A 13,736-nucleotide genomic window follows, 5' to 3' on the forward strand; every position below is an offset into this window, starting at 1 on the left:
GCATCTACATACTGCGTCCATGTACAAAAACCAAATCATATCAAGTATTTCTCTCATGATACTTACACTCTGTGAGGGCTGGTTTCAAGTTTGTTTCAACAAAATCAGTACGGTTGTATTTATGCATCTGTAAAACCAAACACACAAGCACACATTAATATTGCAATGTATTTCAAAATATATTTTACAGACTAATTTCAATCCTTGCCTCTTACTGAAAGATAGCTTGAGGATTTGAAGTCCTGTGTAAACTTGCAATACATTTACTGCATCAGAAAAGCTACTAGAACGTCTCGGGACGCTATTATAATGTAGGTAAATTTGTCTCTAATAAACGGCCCTTACGAAAAAATTGGGTAAGCCAGGTAAAAAACAAGCGCCCACCCAAAATGACTCAGTAAAGCGCCCTGGGTGCTTATTGGAATGAATACAGTAGTCTTTTATGGCGGCAGCTCCATACTAAACTTACAACGGAATGTTTTAAACAGCACAGGTGACGTTTATTTGAGAGCGTTTAATTTTTATGTAAAGATTATATAAGCTTACCACTCTAAGTGCTTCATCCCACTGCTGTTCAGCTATAAGTGTGACAATGGCTTCCTCAACATTGTTGGTATATTCAAGTAGGACATTAGCTGCTTCTGTACGTCTGCTGTGATTGATTAGGTAAACTGAATGGCAAAATATAAAGGTTTATATTAGGAGAATAACCATTATAATGTATTACTAAGGTGGCACAACTTCAGGTTTGTAATTGACTAAAGTTGTTTGGCTTATATAAGGCAGAAATTATTCGGTTTTTGTTACTGCACACGTCAATAAAGTCCCATTTCACGCTCGCGGAAATTCACATAAACATGTGCCAGTCATGCATTGGGCAACACATAACTATCGTAAGCACTGCGTCCAACTGCGTGCATGCCATTCTACATCCATACATAGTGTTTTAAGTCTTATTTTTTTGCCTTATTTAAGGGAAGGGGTATGAACGTTTGGACAGTATTTATTGTGGGACATTAAAGCACATCAGACATATCGAATTGCATTCTGAATACGAAGAATGGCCTTCTGATATCAAATAATTTAGAGTTTTTGAAATTTGCAATGTAATACACATTTTATGGCAAATCATTAGAAATTGATATTTTTGATATTTAACAGTACTCGCAGTAAACTTTATTAATCTGATGATTTATACCTAAAGTGTATGAAGGTGGGATGACAAGCCGACGATCAATTGAAAATTTTGACCTTTTCGTATTGAAGATACGGATTTTTTTTCCCAAAACACCAAAAAAAAATAGGTCTTTTTGGGAAAAAAATCCATATCTTCAACATGAAAGGTCAAAATTTTCAATTGATCGTCGGATTTTCCTCCCAACTACAAACACTTTCAGACTATATCATTAAATTTATAAAATTTACTTCTAGGACTGTTATATATCCAAAATGTGAAAAATATCAAATTTTTTAAATAATTTGTCATAAAATTTGTATTTATCGTGAATTTCATAAAATGAAAATTATTTGATATCAGAAAGACATTCTTCGTATTCAGAATGCAATTCGTGATGTGATGTGCTCTCATGTCCCACAAAAAATGCTGTCGAAACGCTCATTCTAGTTCCCTTAAGCCGAACAAACTTTAGTTGTGATGATCTAACTGATATTTCATTCAGATTCCTTGATACATAACACAGGTCTAACCTGCTCTGTTATTGGTTAGTTGAGATATTAGATCTTGCTGATGTACAAGCCATTCAGAATCTTTGTCACATGACACACCTCTTACCTGCTATGCTATTGGCTAGTTGGGCTATCTGATCTTGTTGGAACCCTAGTTTACCAGCCATACAGAATGCTTGTTGCCAATGCCCACTGAGTTTGTATAACTCCAATGCTTGCTCCCACTGATCACATAAGGTGTACATCAAGGCTGCTTCAGAAGTATGCTGCTTTTCTGTTAAATACTCTGCATATGCATTCACTATCTCCTGTAGAGTAAGAAGAAATGGTACACTGTTAAATAGGGTTAACCCTATGAGAACTACCTGCAGATTGGCCAAAATGAATATTGTGTCCAATTTTGAACCAATCAAGGAGGGTATTAATAAGATCATCTGCAAATGCAAGTCTGACCATAAATAGTTTTAAAGCCTAGTCATAATTGGCAATTGAAATGAGCATTTCAAGTTATCAACCAATCAGAAATGCTGTTAGATGACCAGTAGTGTCCGGGGTTAACATATTTCAATAAACAAATCCACACATCCTCACCCACACTCCTGCAATATAGGAGTGGCACACTGTTCGAAAGATTAGGTTTTACATTTTACACACACACCCCTACACATCAGGGCTTCAAAAACATTACTGATTACCAGGGCTGTTTTGAACAGATTCCTCTTTCCTTTCCATTCATCAAAACCAATTTATGGTGTTAGGGTTAATTAACCTGTATCAAAACTCCATATAGGTATTTTCATAACCTTAACCAGGGGTGTGCGTGATCTCTATTGAAAAAAGAGGAACTTTGTTCAAAAAAGAGGAAAAGCACTGAAATATGCTCAAAATGGGCTGAAAATGAAAGAAAAAGCTGAAATTTTACCTCAAAGAAATTTCCAAAAAAGAGGAATTCAGCTTAAAAGAGGAGATTTCACACCCCTGCTTAACACTCCCCGGTACTACAAAATACCACATGATATATCGACTGTGCATGCATGTATCCTATGTGATGTGATGACACAATCACCCCACGTAATAAATACTAGTATGCACTACTGTGGCTACCAGTCACCGACCCTACTTTCTTTCCTTTCCATTCACCAAAAAGCACTTAGGGTGCTAGGGTTAAACAATTTCAACATGTCTCACCAGTTTCAAGAAATCTAACTTTGAAAGAGAATAAAATGTGTTTTGGACCCCCCTGTACATTCATGCTCTTGGTGAAGTCAAACAGTGTGCTTTTATTGCCTTCACTTGTGGAGGGTTAAAGTATTCAGTGGTTTGAGTACTTGAGTCTATGTTTGTGGTTATTCGCTGCCGTAGGCACGTTAGTAACCATTGGTTACTGGTTCAAGCCCGGGCTCACACACCTGTTCCGAATTATGATATGCCATAGGCTTTGTGTTGTGATCACTTCGATCAGTGGTTTGTAACAAAGAACGTGCACTACGCCAGCAAATAGGAGAGGGTAGTATGCCGAGTACTTGTAGCAATCCTTGTTGTGACAATTTATTCATAGGAGTTCTGGTGAGAGTGCATAGAATGACGTTACTCTCTCATGCCTTGTGTAAAATGGTTAACCTACTGGTTGTTTTGAATTTGTTAATAAGATAATTTTGGTGTGGATTCCACAGATTACGAGCATATAAGATTTGGGAGTGAACAAGAGACACATAAACATTGTTTGATTTGTCAAATCATGAGACTGGTGACCATAGGCTAATAATATACAGACCATTACCCAACAGGCAAAGTCCAAATCATGCACATGTTGCATGCCTTTGCATTACATGATAGAGCATTGCGTGCCTATGTGTTTACTCACAAAATACACGATATAGGCGTAGCAGTTTCATATGTCGCACTTCATGGAATTGGCCCTCATTAACAGATGAGATGATAATAGGACTTTGCCAGTTGGTGAAGGGTCTTTATTATCTATGCTGCTGACAGTGCAGGGCATCACCATTTTAACCCTTATCAGTCTAACAAACCCCAACAGTCTAAATGGTTCCCTTTAGCTGGAGGGAGCTGAGTAACAAAGAGGGCACCTGCAACTAACAAACCACTGGAAGGGGTTAGGGTTAATAGACCTGTTTGCATGTTACTCTTGAATAAACCACAATCCACTTATCTAGATAAATCAATCCATTATGCATAAATTAGTATTTGTAAAATGGGTGAGAGATGCATTGGCATACAATTGTAACAGCGGAAATTGGGAGGCACCATAATCAGGGACATCCCAGTCTACAAAGAGGCCTCTAAAAAGGTGCTCAATATATTGGAAATAACAGAGTGATTTTCTTAGATGTAAAATAGTAAAGTATTTGTATAGTAAAGAACTAATATAACTGTAAGTTTAAATTCTTTACTATGCAACTGGGGACATTCTTAACTATACAACTGGGGACACATAGCAAATATGGGAAATCAACTTCATAAAGCATAGTGGGGACATATTTTCTGGTTCATTGTAAGGATCATGTTCAACCATGCATCCCCTCGTTACATAGTTTGATATGTGGACATCCGTTTTTTCCGTTCTCCTTTATTTTTCTTCCTTTATTTCTTTCCATTCTTCCCCTCCACCACATATTAAGCAGTGTTTGTGTGTGGAAGAAAAAAAACAATCAACGGTAAGAAAAATGGAAACAAAACATTACCATTTTTATGGTTATTATTTATTATTTTTTACCAAGGGTAGACAATCACCTTCAGTAACAAGCACTGCTTTCTAAATAGTACCTAATACAAGGCTAGCAATAATGATGTTCAAAATTGTATTGAACAAATGTACAAAGTAAAATCATACATAAATGTATGAAATGATGTTGGTAAAATAAGCATAAATTCAAAATGCAACATGGTATTAAAGAATCAGTGGTGTATCGATGGGCAGCATGGGGGAAAATAGAAGGACATATCAACCCAACATTTAATGTACAAATCTTTTTAAGTCCATACTGCACTATTAATAAGGGCAAGATATGGTGTTACATTAAGTTTAAGCACATCTTCATCTTCAAATATATCCAAGTGCTGATATATAAGTACAACGTTACTACAAATTTTACTACAAATTTTACTACAAATTTTATGTTATAACTTAAAAGTTATAACATTACCATAATAAATAATCTGGGCATTGTACCACACCTGGTTAACATCATGTTCACATTTACAAAAACAAAATTAAACAAATAAAAAATTTTACATGTACATTTTATTGCCCTCATATCACACCACGCCGAACTTTCCATTTTTCTGAGGCTTTTACAAAGTATTATGTTTTTACCATTAAGAGAAATAGTAGGAAGCTTGTATACACAGAACTCGGCAATCTTTTGAGAAAGTCATACTGATAAAACAAATACAATAAGAAATAAATGCAAAGGACTACAGCATTGTCTCCATCTCATTGTAACAATTGGGTCGTAATCGATCTACAAAATGATTTGATACACGATCTAAAGTAGCATATAGAAATGGATTAAGTACAGAATTAATTGGTAAAGTAAATGCTGTAATCCATGGAAACCATTCAGGAGGAAGTTCTTTTACTCCAGTCTGTGCTAGAATACCCAATATGACGATGGGAAGCCAACACATGAGGTCAGTCAACGCGACAGCGCCCATTTTAATGCCCATTTTCAAATCAGTTTTGAGCAAGGAGAATCCTGATTTACAAATGTACACAAATAAGAATATGTAGCATATTGCAATCAACAAACACAACAGAAAATTAAGCCCAAGAAAAAGTCCGATTGAGAAATAGTTTTCTAGTTTTGAGCCAATTTCTGTAAATGTTTTGAGTGGAATAACATCTTCTGATCTGTCAAAGTTGTATGATATTGTAATTATTTCATAGTTGTTCTCATATATTTTAGTTTTAGCCAATGGTAACCCAATACACACATCAGAAAATTGATACAATTTATCATCTTGTAAAAAAATAGTTGCAATACTTAAAACAAAAGCAATAACCCATGCAAATGTTGTCATCAATATGTGTGTCATTTTCCCAAAGAGCTTTCGTGTTATAAAGATTTTTCGAAATGCCCACAGTCTATCTACAGCTATCAGGGTTAAAAAGAGAAGGATGCTTCACTTGATAAGACTGATAGAAATCCTGCAAATTTGCAAAGTATACTGTTTCTCCAATGTTTAGCAAATGAAGGAAAATACTCACTATAGTACTGATCGACAGATGCAATAACTAACAAATATACCCCCATAAGTAAATCTGCAAGAGCTAAATTGGTAATAAAAACTACTTGTTTTACTTGCTTTTCATCTGCTGATTTAGACTTCATTTTTTCACAACCCCAAATGAACACCACAGTGTTAGCAAACAAAGCACAAAAGCCAAAAATCCATGTACAACATTTAACTGCTGCAGATGGGAGGAGCTGCCTACATGTTAAGTACGGAGATTTCTTGTTTCTTGGAATACATTGAGACTGATTTATCATTTCAAGAAAACAACATATGGCTGGGTTGTCTACTCTGATGTAACTATTGTTTTGCAGATTCAATCCCACAAAGGAGTTTTTTGTTATTTTTGTTAGATTATTATTTCCAAGATTTAGATATTTTAATTTGGGTAAACCAGACAATGCATTATTATGAATTTGTTTCAATTTGTTATTTTCAAGGTCTATAACTATCAAATCTGTCAAATTTGCAAACTGATATGGATAAAGTCTGACTATTTTGTTTGAATAGATACTTAACACCTGTAGAGGCATTCCATTAAACTGATGGAAAACATCTCTCGGTATTTCAGTCAACATGTTTTCATAGAGAGTAAGCTCTTTCAAGCTTTTGAGGTCTTTAAATAGAGTAGAAGGTAATGATTCAATTTCATTGGTAAACAGCCTTAATTTCTCTAACTTGGTCAACCCACTGAAAAGGTCATTTTGTATCACACTGAGTTTGTTGTCAAGCAGATTAAGCACTTGCAATTGATGAAGATCTCTGAATACACCTGATGGTAATGATTCAATGCTATTGTTACCCAAATGTAATATCTTTAACTTTGTCAACAGACTAAAAATGTCATTTTGTATCACATTGAGTTTGTTTTTTTGCAGGTAAAGCTCTTGCAATTGGTGAAGATCTCTGAATACACCTGACGGTACTGATTTAATGCTATTATTACCCAAATGTAATATCTCTAAATTTGTCAACACACTGAAAAGGTCACTTTGTGTCACATTGAGTTTGTTCTCATACAGATAAAGCTGTCTCAATTGATAAAGATCTCTGAATACACCTGATGGTAAGGATTCAATGTTATTTTCATTCAGACCTAATATCTCTAGTTTTGTTAAATTATTGAAAAGGTCCCTTTGTATCACATTGAGATTGTTCCTATACAGTATAAGCTCTTGCAATTGATGAAGATCTCTGAATGCACCTGATGGTAATGATTCAATGCAATTGTTATCCAAATGTAATATCTTTAACTTTGTCAACACACTAAAAAGGTCACTTTGTATCACATTGAGTTTGTTCCCATACAGATAAAGCTTTTGCAATTGATAAAGATCTCTGAATACACCTGATGGTAAGGATTCAATGCTATTGTTACCCAAATGTAATATCTTTAACTTTGTCAACAGACTAAAAATGTCATTTTGTGTCACATTGAGTTTGTTCCCATAAAGGCTAAGTACTCGCAATTGATGAAGATATCTAAATACACCTGATGGTAAGGATTCAATGTTATTATTAACCAAATGTAATATCTCTAAGTTTGTCAAATGATGGAAAAGGTCACTTTGTATCACATTAAGTTTGTTCTCATACAAGGAAAGCTCTTGCAATTGATGAAGATATCTGAATACACCTGAAGGTAATGATTCAATGTTATTTTCATGTAGATCTAATATCTCTAGCTTCGTTAAATTTTTGAAAAGGTCACTTTGTATCACATTGAGTTTATTCCCATAGAGGAGAAGATCTTGCAATTGATGAAGATCTCTGAATACACCTGATGGTAATGATTCAATGCTATTATTAACCAAATGTAATATCTCTAACTTTGTCAAGACACTAAAAAGGTCACTTTGTATCACATTGAGTTTGTTCCCATACAGATAAAGCTGTCTCAATTGATGGAGATCTCTGAATACACCTGATGGTAATGATTCAATGTTATTTTCATTCAGACCTAATATCTCTAGCTTTGTTAAACTGTTGAAAATGTCACTTTGTATCACCTGAAGTTTGTTGTCATACAGGTAAAGCTCTTGCAATTGATGAAGATCTCTAAATGCATGTGATGCTAATGATTCAATCCTATTAATACCCAAATGTAATTTCTCTAGCTTTGTCAACCCTCTGAAAAGGTTGTTTGGAATGACAGATAAATTATTGCGTGATAGGACTAGTGATATTAATGCAGATTTATCATAAAGTATTGTTTGGTTCAGAAAAGAGAGATGGTTGTTATCTAAGGATAAATGAGTCAATCTCTTTGGTAGATTTGCGGGAAAGCTTAGGAAAATATTTGATGAAATATCAAACAACAACAACAGTTCATTTTGAAGGTTTCTCAGTTGAGATAAATGACAATCGGGTAAAGACAAGACCTTTAACCTTTGCATCTGTGAAAACATATCTGGTTCTACTTCCTTAATAGTATTTTCACCTAAATACAGTACCTCTACATTGACTAAACCATTTAACCAACTATGTGAAATATACTTTAGCTTATTTACATTTAACAATAACCGTTTTAATTCATACAAACGTGAAAATGAACCAGCTTCTATATTTGTAATTTGGTTGAAAGACAAGTCCACTGTATGAATGTTTTCTAAACCTTTAAACATACCAGGACCAATTGTTGTCATCTTATTGCGACTCAACAATAAAATGATAACATCTGATCGACTGAGGAAGCATTGAGGTTCAATGTCATTGAGTTGCCTGTCAGAGAGGTCTATTGCAGTTGAATTTGTGAGAATCACAGCAGAAGATCCGTACACTAAAAGAATGTTCTTGCTAACATACATATCTGGACAGTCAATAAAAAACATCTGGAAGTGTAGGGTACAGAAACAGCCATAAGGACATTCCGGGAATTCAGATAAAAGTATATTGTCTGGAAGGTCAAGATCAAATCCAGGTAGCTCATCTGGTGTGAAGTATGGATCACCTTCTAATGTTATCTTGAGAGATGGATTTAACATTTGTAATCTGACATAGGGGATTTCATTATATGGTATTCGATAAATTTCATCAACGATATGAACATTTTTACACTGGTGAAACTTGGAGTTCTCAAATGCATGAAGGTCACCTGTATCAAACCATTCAAAGCTGTTTGTTGATGCAATCATACTGCTGTCCTGTATTTCTAAAATAGAAGAAACTCGCATGTTGATATGAATTGTACTACAATTAATAACAATTGTGCATGGTTCTGCTGCCGGAACACCAATCCAGCCAAAAGATTGATTCAAACATTCTGCTCCCAATTCTTCCACAGTAAAGTAGTCAAACATGGACCAATCGGACATCAAAAGAACATTCACAGTAATTCCATGGTAATTAGAAGATGACACCACAGTGTCACATGTTTCGTTCTTATATGTCTGAATTGTAAGCATATCATTCCGGGAAAGAATGTAATGTTGATTTTGACATCTGACAGTATCATTGGCTTCACCCACTTCAGATGATGCTAAATCAAAACAGATCATCACAAACGAAAACAGGAGAAGGTTCAAATACAATCTGTGCGCCATCTTGAAAAATGTCAGAATTACAAACAAGATGAATTTGGGTTGGTTTCAAAAGTTTGGTATCAATGAAGTTATGTTCTTACCACTGCAGACCTATCGATTGTTTCATGTGCTATCTTTAATGTCCCTTCAGTACCTCTTCTTAGCTTTATTCAGATCTTAAGATGGTGTGTTCACATTAATTCGATTGTATGTAGAACAAGTTAATTTTCATGCTTCCAGCAAAAACACATTTTATGAATATTGTACAGATATTCTTCAAATCTGTCAATTCTTGATGCTGCACTTGATGCTACTCACATTGGCTGCTATCACAGTGTCAAATCAGATAATAGTGTAAAAAAGCAACAGCTCTTTCTAGTTAAACGATGACATCATGTGTAAAATGATTACTTCCTCCTCAAATTTAGTCAAGTAAGTATAATAAAACACTACAGCAATGTTTTCTTAGTCTTGCCAGGCTTTCAACTGCAATTCTTGTCTGTTTAAAACCTTACAAAAGTATGTTCTATTATCTTCTTGTACTCATCCGAAGCAGTCATTACTATCCTTTACACACTTTTTGTAATAGTAGAGATTCAATATTGGAGGAAAAAAGTTTTACACTTTCTTTCATACATGTATAGTAGTAGTAGCATATTGTAGTCTGCCTGTTGCATGCGTAGCTTCAATGATCATTTGTAATAGTGGTGGAAAGTCCCTTTATATATATATCTATCCTTTTTATCATGCAGGGTGGGTACAATTTGCAAGGTTCACTAATCACAGGTAGTAGCAATTGGCAAAACAGGAATTTGAAGGGGAATTCCAATTCAACTTTTCATTTATATATTTTTCAATTAGGCCTATTGTTACATTGGCGTAACATAAAAAACAATTAGGGTAGGTAGGTAGGGTTTTTTTTACTTTTACAGCTGTAAATTGCATTTGATAAAGGCCTTTGAACTTTTTTTCTCCTTTTTAAATTTTTTTTTCAATTAAATCAATTTATTTATTTATTTATTTATTTTTTGCAAAAAAAATCAGGCCTTTTTAGGGTCGGTCGGGGTACGCCAATCAAACAATTCTTTTTATGTCTTATTTAACTGTTGGCACTAGTGTCTATATTGTCTGTAGTCAAAATACTCAAAGAAACAATCATCAATAATAATCATCAATGTGTCTGAGAATTCTCTAATAGTTTGTTAGTTAACTTGCAAAGTGCCAGTAGCAGAAATTCACTTCATACACCAGCGTGACGAAGTAATTTGGTTTGATACCTGTAAGGAGTCCAAATACTGGTATTATTCTATAATATAGATTGCAAACATAACAGAGTAGGCAGATAGAATTTGCAAGGTCCAATACTCACAGACAATGCTAAAGGGCAAATGGGTAAATGGGGAATTATATGGGGAATTTGACACAAACACAAATCAGTTTGCACCAATGTCTATTAAAATACCACTTTGGGTGCTTGGTAACAGTCTCTACAATCTACAAAAAAAGTCCTTGGAACGCTTGGTACACTCTGTCGAAATTCCGTGCAGAATTTCATATGATCATAGAAATGACGTATATTTTGCCTAGGAACAAGCATGACATCTACAACAATGATTTACCCTTCCCCTCTCCCCATCAATCAATGTTGGAACACATTGGGAAACCGCTGAAGACTTTGGTATTTCTCAACATTGCATGGGGGAGAGGGGGTGACAGTTTTCCGTTATTTACACGCAAGCGTTCCAAGACTTTTTTCGTTGATTGTCTCTACCGAATGCAAAATATTTCATCTAAATTTCGTTTTTGTGTCATAACTCAAAACGGAATGTCGTATGAGCTTCATATTGCACACGATTTGAGAGTGGATTATATGCTTTGGAATCATAACAAAATTGTTGATAAAGAAATTTGTTTATTTAGGGAGTGGTCACTGAAACCATCCCCTATGCTAAACAACACACGTTTCGTAATTTTGGCTCTGCTCTAAAATGTCATTTTTGTCCCATAACTTAAAAACAAAATGTTGTATGAGCTTCATATTGCACATGATTTGGGAGTATATAATATCCCTTTGAATCATAATAAAATTGTTGATAAAGATGTTGGATTATTTAGGGAATGGTCACTGAAAACACCTCCTATGCAGCTATGCTAAATTACACACATTTCGTAATTATGACTAAAATCTCGTTTTTGTCTCATAATTCAAAAACACTACAAATATAGTTTTAAAAAAATATTACAATATTTTGCAGCATGTTTTCCAAAATGTTTTTGAATTTTATTAAAAACGTTCTGTACCCTTTATAATATAACCCAACATGTAAATGTTTTCTGTAAAACTTACGTTTGCTGAGTATAGGCTTATCCGAACGAATCAGAAAGATTATGATGTAACAATTTGAAACAACTCATTTCTGAATATTATTTATAATAAAATACGCTTTTGCGGTGAGAAAAAAAAAGAAAAAAAAAGACAAACAACAATTGAATACACCTTTTTTTCGTTGATTGTAGGTTAAGGTTGGTCTGAACTATGGAATTATGCAAAACATTTCAGCCTTTGATCTTCTAATTTGTTGATCTAAAGTGTGTAAAAGTATACGGATTTCGAATGGAAATTACCTTACGAATCCAATGGTGATGTCAGATTAATTTAAAAATGCTCAATTTTGGAGAAAATCATCAAAAAAGTTTGACCAAAAAGTTTACGTAAACCGTAACTTATTATTTTTCCAGTAAAAAGTTTTTCTTATTATTTTCAAAAACTAGGTATGAAAATCTAGGGTCGGATTTTTGAATTTTTTTAAATTTTGACCATCTATTAAAAATATTCGATAAAAATGGTTGAAATTTGACAGTTTCAGTCTAATTTAGGCAATACTGGTGTATATTTTTGTTTTTTGACGGAAAAGGAGATGTACACGATAAGACCAAAATCTTACCTTTATTTTCTAGAATGAATCTGTTAGCTTTAACGAAAAATTGAAAACATGCATGAAAATGAACACGTTTTAAATCGCCGTTTTGTATCAAAAGTGGCAGTAGACAGCAATCAAACAACCCATGTTTTCAAATGTGATCATCTTGATTCCTGCAATTTGCGCAGCTCGTATTCATAATTCAGATACACCATCCGCGCACATTTTTACGGAAATCCAAGGGCTATTTTCCATAAAAAAGAGGAATAATTGTTCGTTAAGCCGTATGAAATTCTCAGCCGGCCATGTTTTCAATCATGTTTTGTTGTGAGGCTCCGCATCACTCCGCGCGAGATACACTGTCAGGGTGAAGTGCATGGGAAAACGCACCTGGCTTGTTGTGTTTTTGCGTCGGGCACGAGGCAAAAATACGCGCTCGTTAGCAACGAGATTAGCAAGATTTCCCGCCATTGACCATGTGGACGATTTTAGATGGAAAAGGGTGAAACATCATAATTAAAAATTATATATATATGCTGGTATATCAGTATGCTTGAGTGAACCCCATGCAACCACTACACTGTTCAATAGCCTTATTGTGATGTGGCGGGAGTTTTAAAAACTCGAGCCCTGAGCATAATATGATGCACGCACATACTACCAGGTAAAAAACAATGGAAATTGTGATGATGCGTGTGCATACTACCAGGCATTGACGTCAGAAGTCAACTCATCTATATGAACATTCACTGAGCAAACACTAAACACAAATCAATCAAACTTGCACATACCTTAAAATGCACAGATCCTTTAGGAAATAAATCCATAGCCTGACTGTAAAGCTTATGTTCCCTGACGAGTGCCAAGCATTCAATGAACTGATTGGGACACTTGGCTATATGTTGTAAAGCTTTACTATATCTCTTTAGATGTCTGTCTATTGAGTAGCATTGGTAGTTGGTTTCAAGCCTCTGGAGGTGGTTCAGGAATGGTAGGTACTCTTTTGGATCCTGAGTGTAAAATAATATAAAATAAGCTTCTTGGATGAGAAGATGATAGAGGGCAGGTATTGAACTGAAGGCCTATAGAATATAACATCACTGCTCTTCTCCATCTGACTCATTAGCTCAGTTGGTATAGCATCAGTCCGGTGATCCAAAGGTCCCAGGTCCAAATCCTGGATGGTCAGTGACATTTTTTCACTGGCTGTCATTTATGTATATGGAGACTTATATTAAAATCCTTTCTCATATTTGATATAAAATAAAGCTTTTAATCATTTTAAAGTTTACAACAGGTACAAACCAGTGTTCCCGCTAAGGCTGCAGCACGCAATCGACACAGGACTTGC

At 34.8% G+C, this 13,736-nt stretch overlaps 1 protein-coding gene across 1 annotated transcript in view; it reads right to left on the bottom strand.

Moving 5' to 3' along the window:
* LOC140158543 (putative elongator complex protein 1) overlaps positions 1-13,736 on the bottom strand; it is a 64,671-nt gene that overhangs the window by 25,225 nt on the left and 25,710 nt on the right. The window contains exons 19-22 of the mRNA XM_072181665.1: positions 13,177-13,395; positions 1,793-1,994; positions 547-671; positions 67-127 (exon numbers count right to left, since the gene is read on the bottom strand). Of these exons, the coding sequence (XP_072037766.1) occupies positions 67-127; positions 547-671; positions 1,793-1,994; positions 13,177-13,395 (607 nt within the window). The remainder of the gene's footprint in view (positions 1-66; positions 128-546; positions 672-1,792; positions 1,995-13,176; positions 13,396-13,736) is intronic.

Source organism: Amphiura filiformis, chromosome 8 (assembly GCF_039555335.1).
Source record: "Amphiura filiformis chromosome 8, Afil_fr2py, whole genome shotgun sequence".
Classification (NCBI taxonomy): domain Eukaryota; kingdom Metazoa; phylum Echinodermata; class Ophiuroidea; order Amphilepidida; family Amphiuridae; genus Amphiura; species Amphiura filiformis.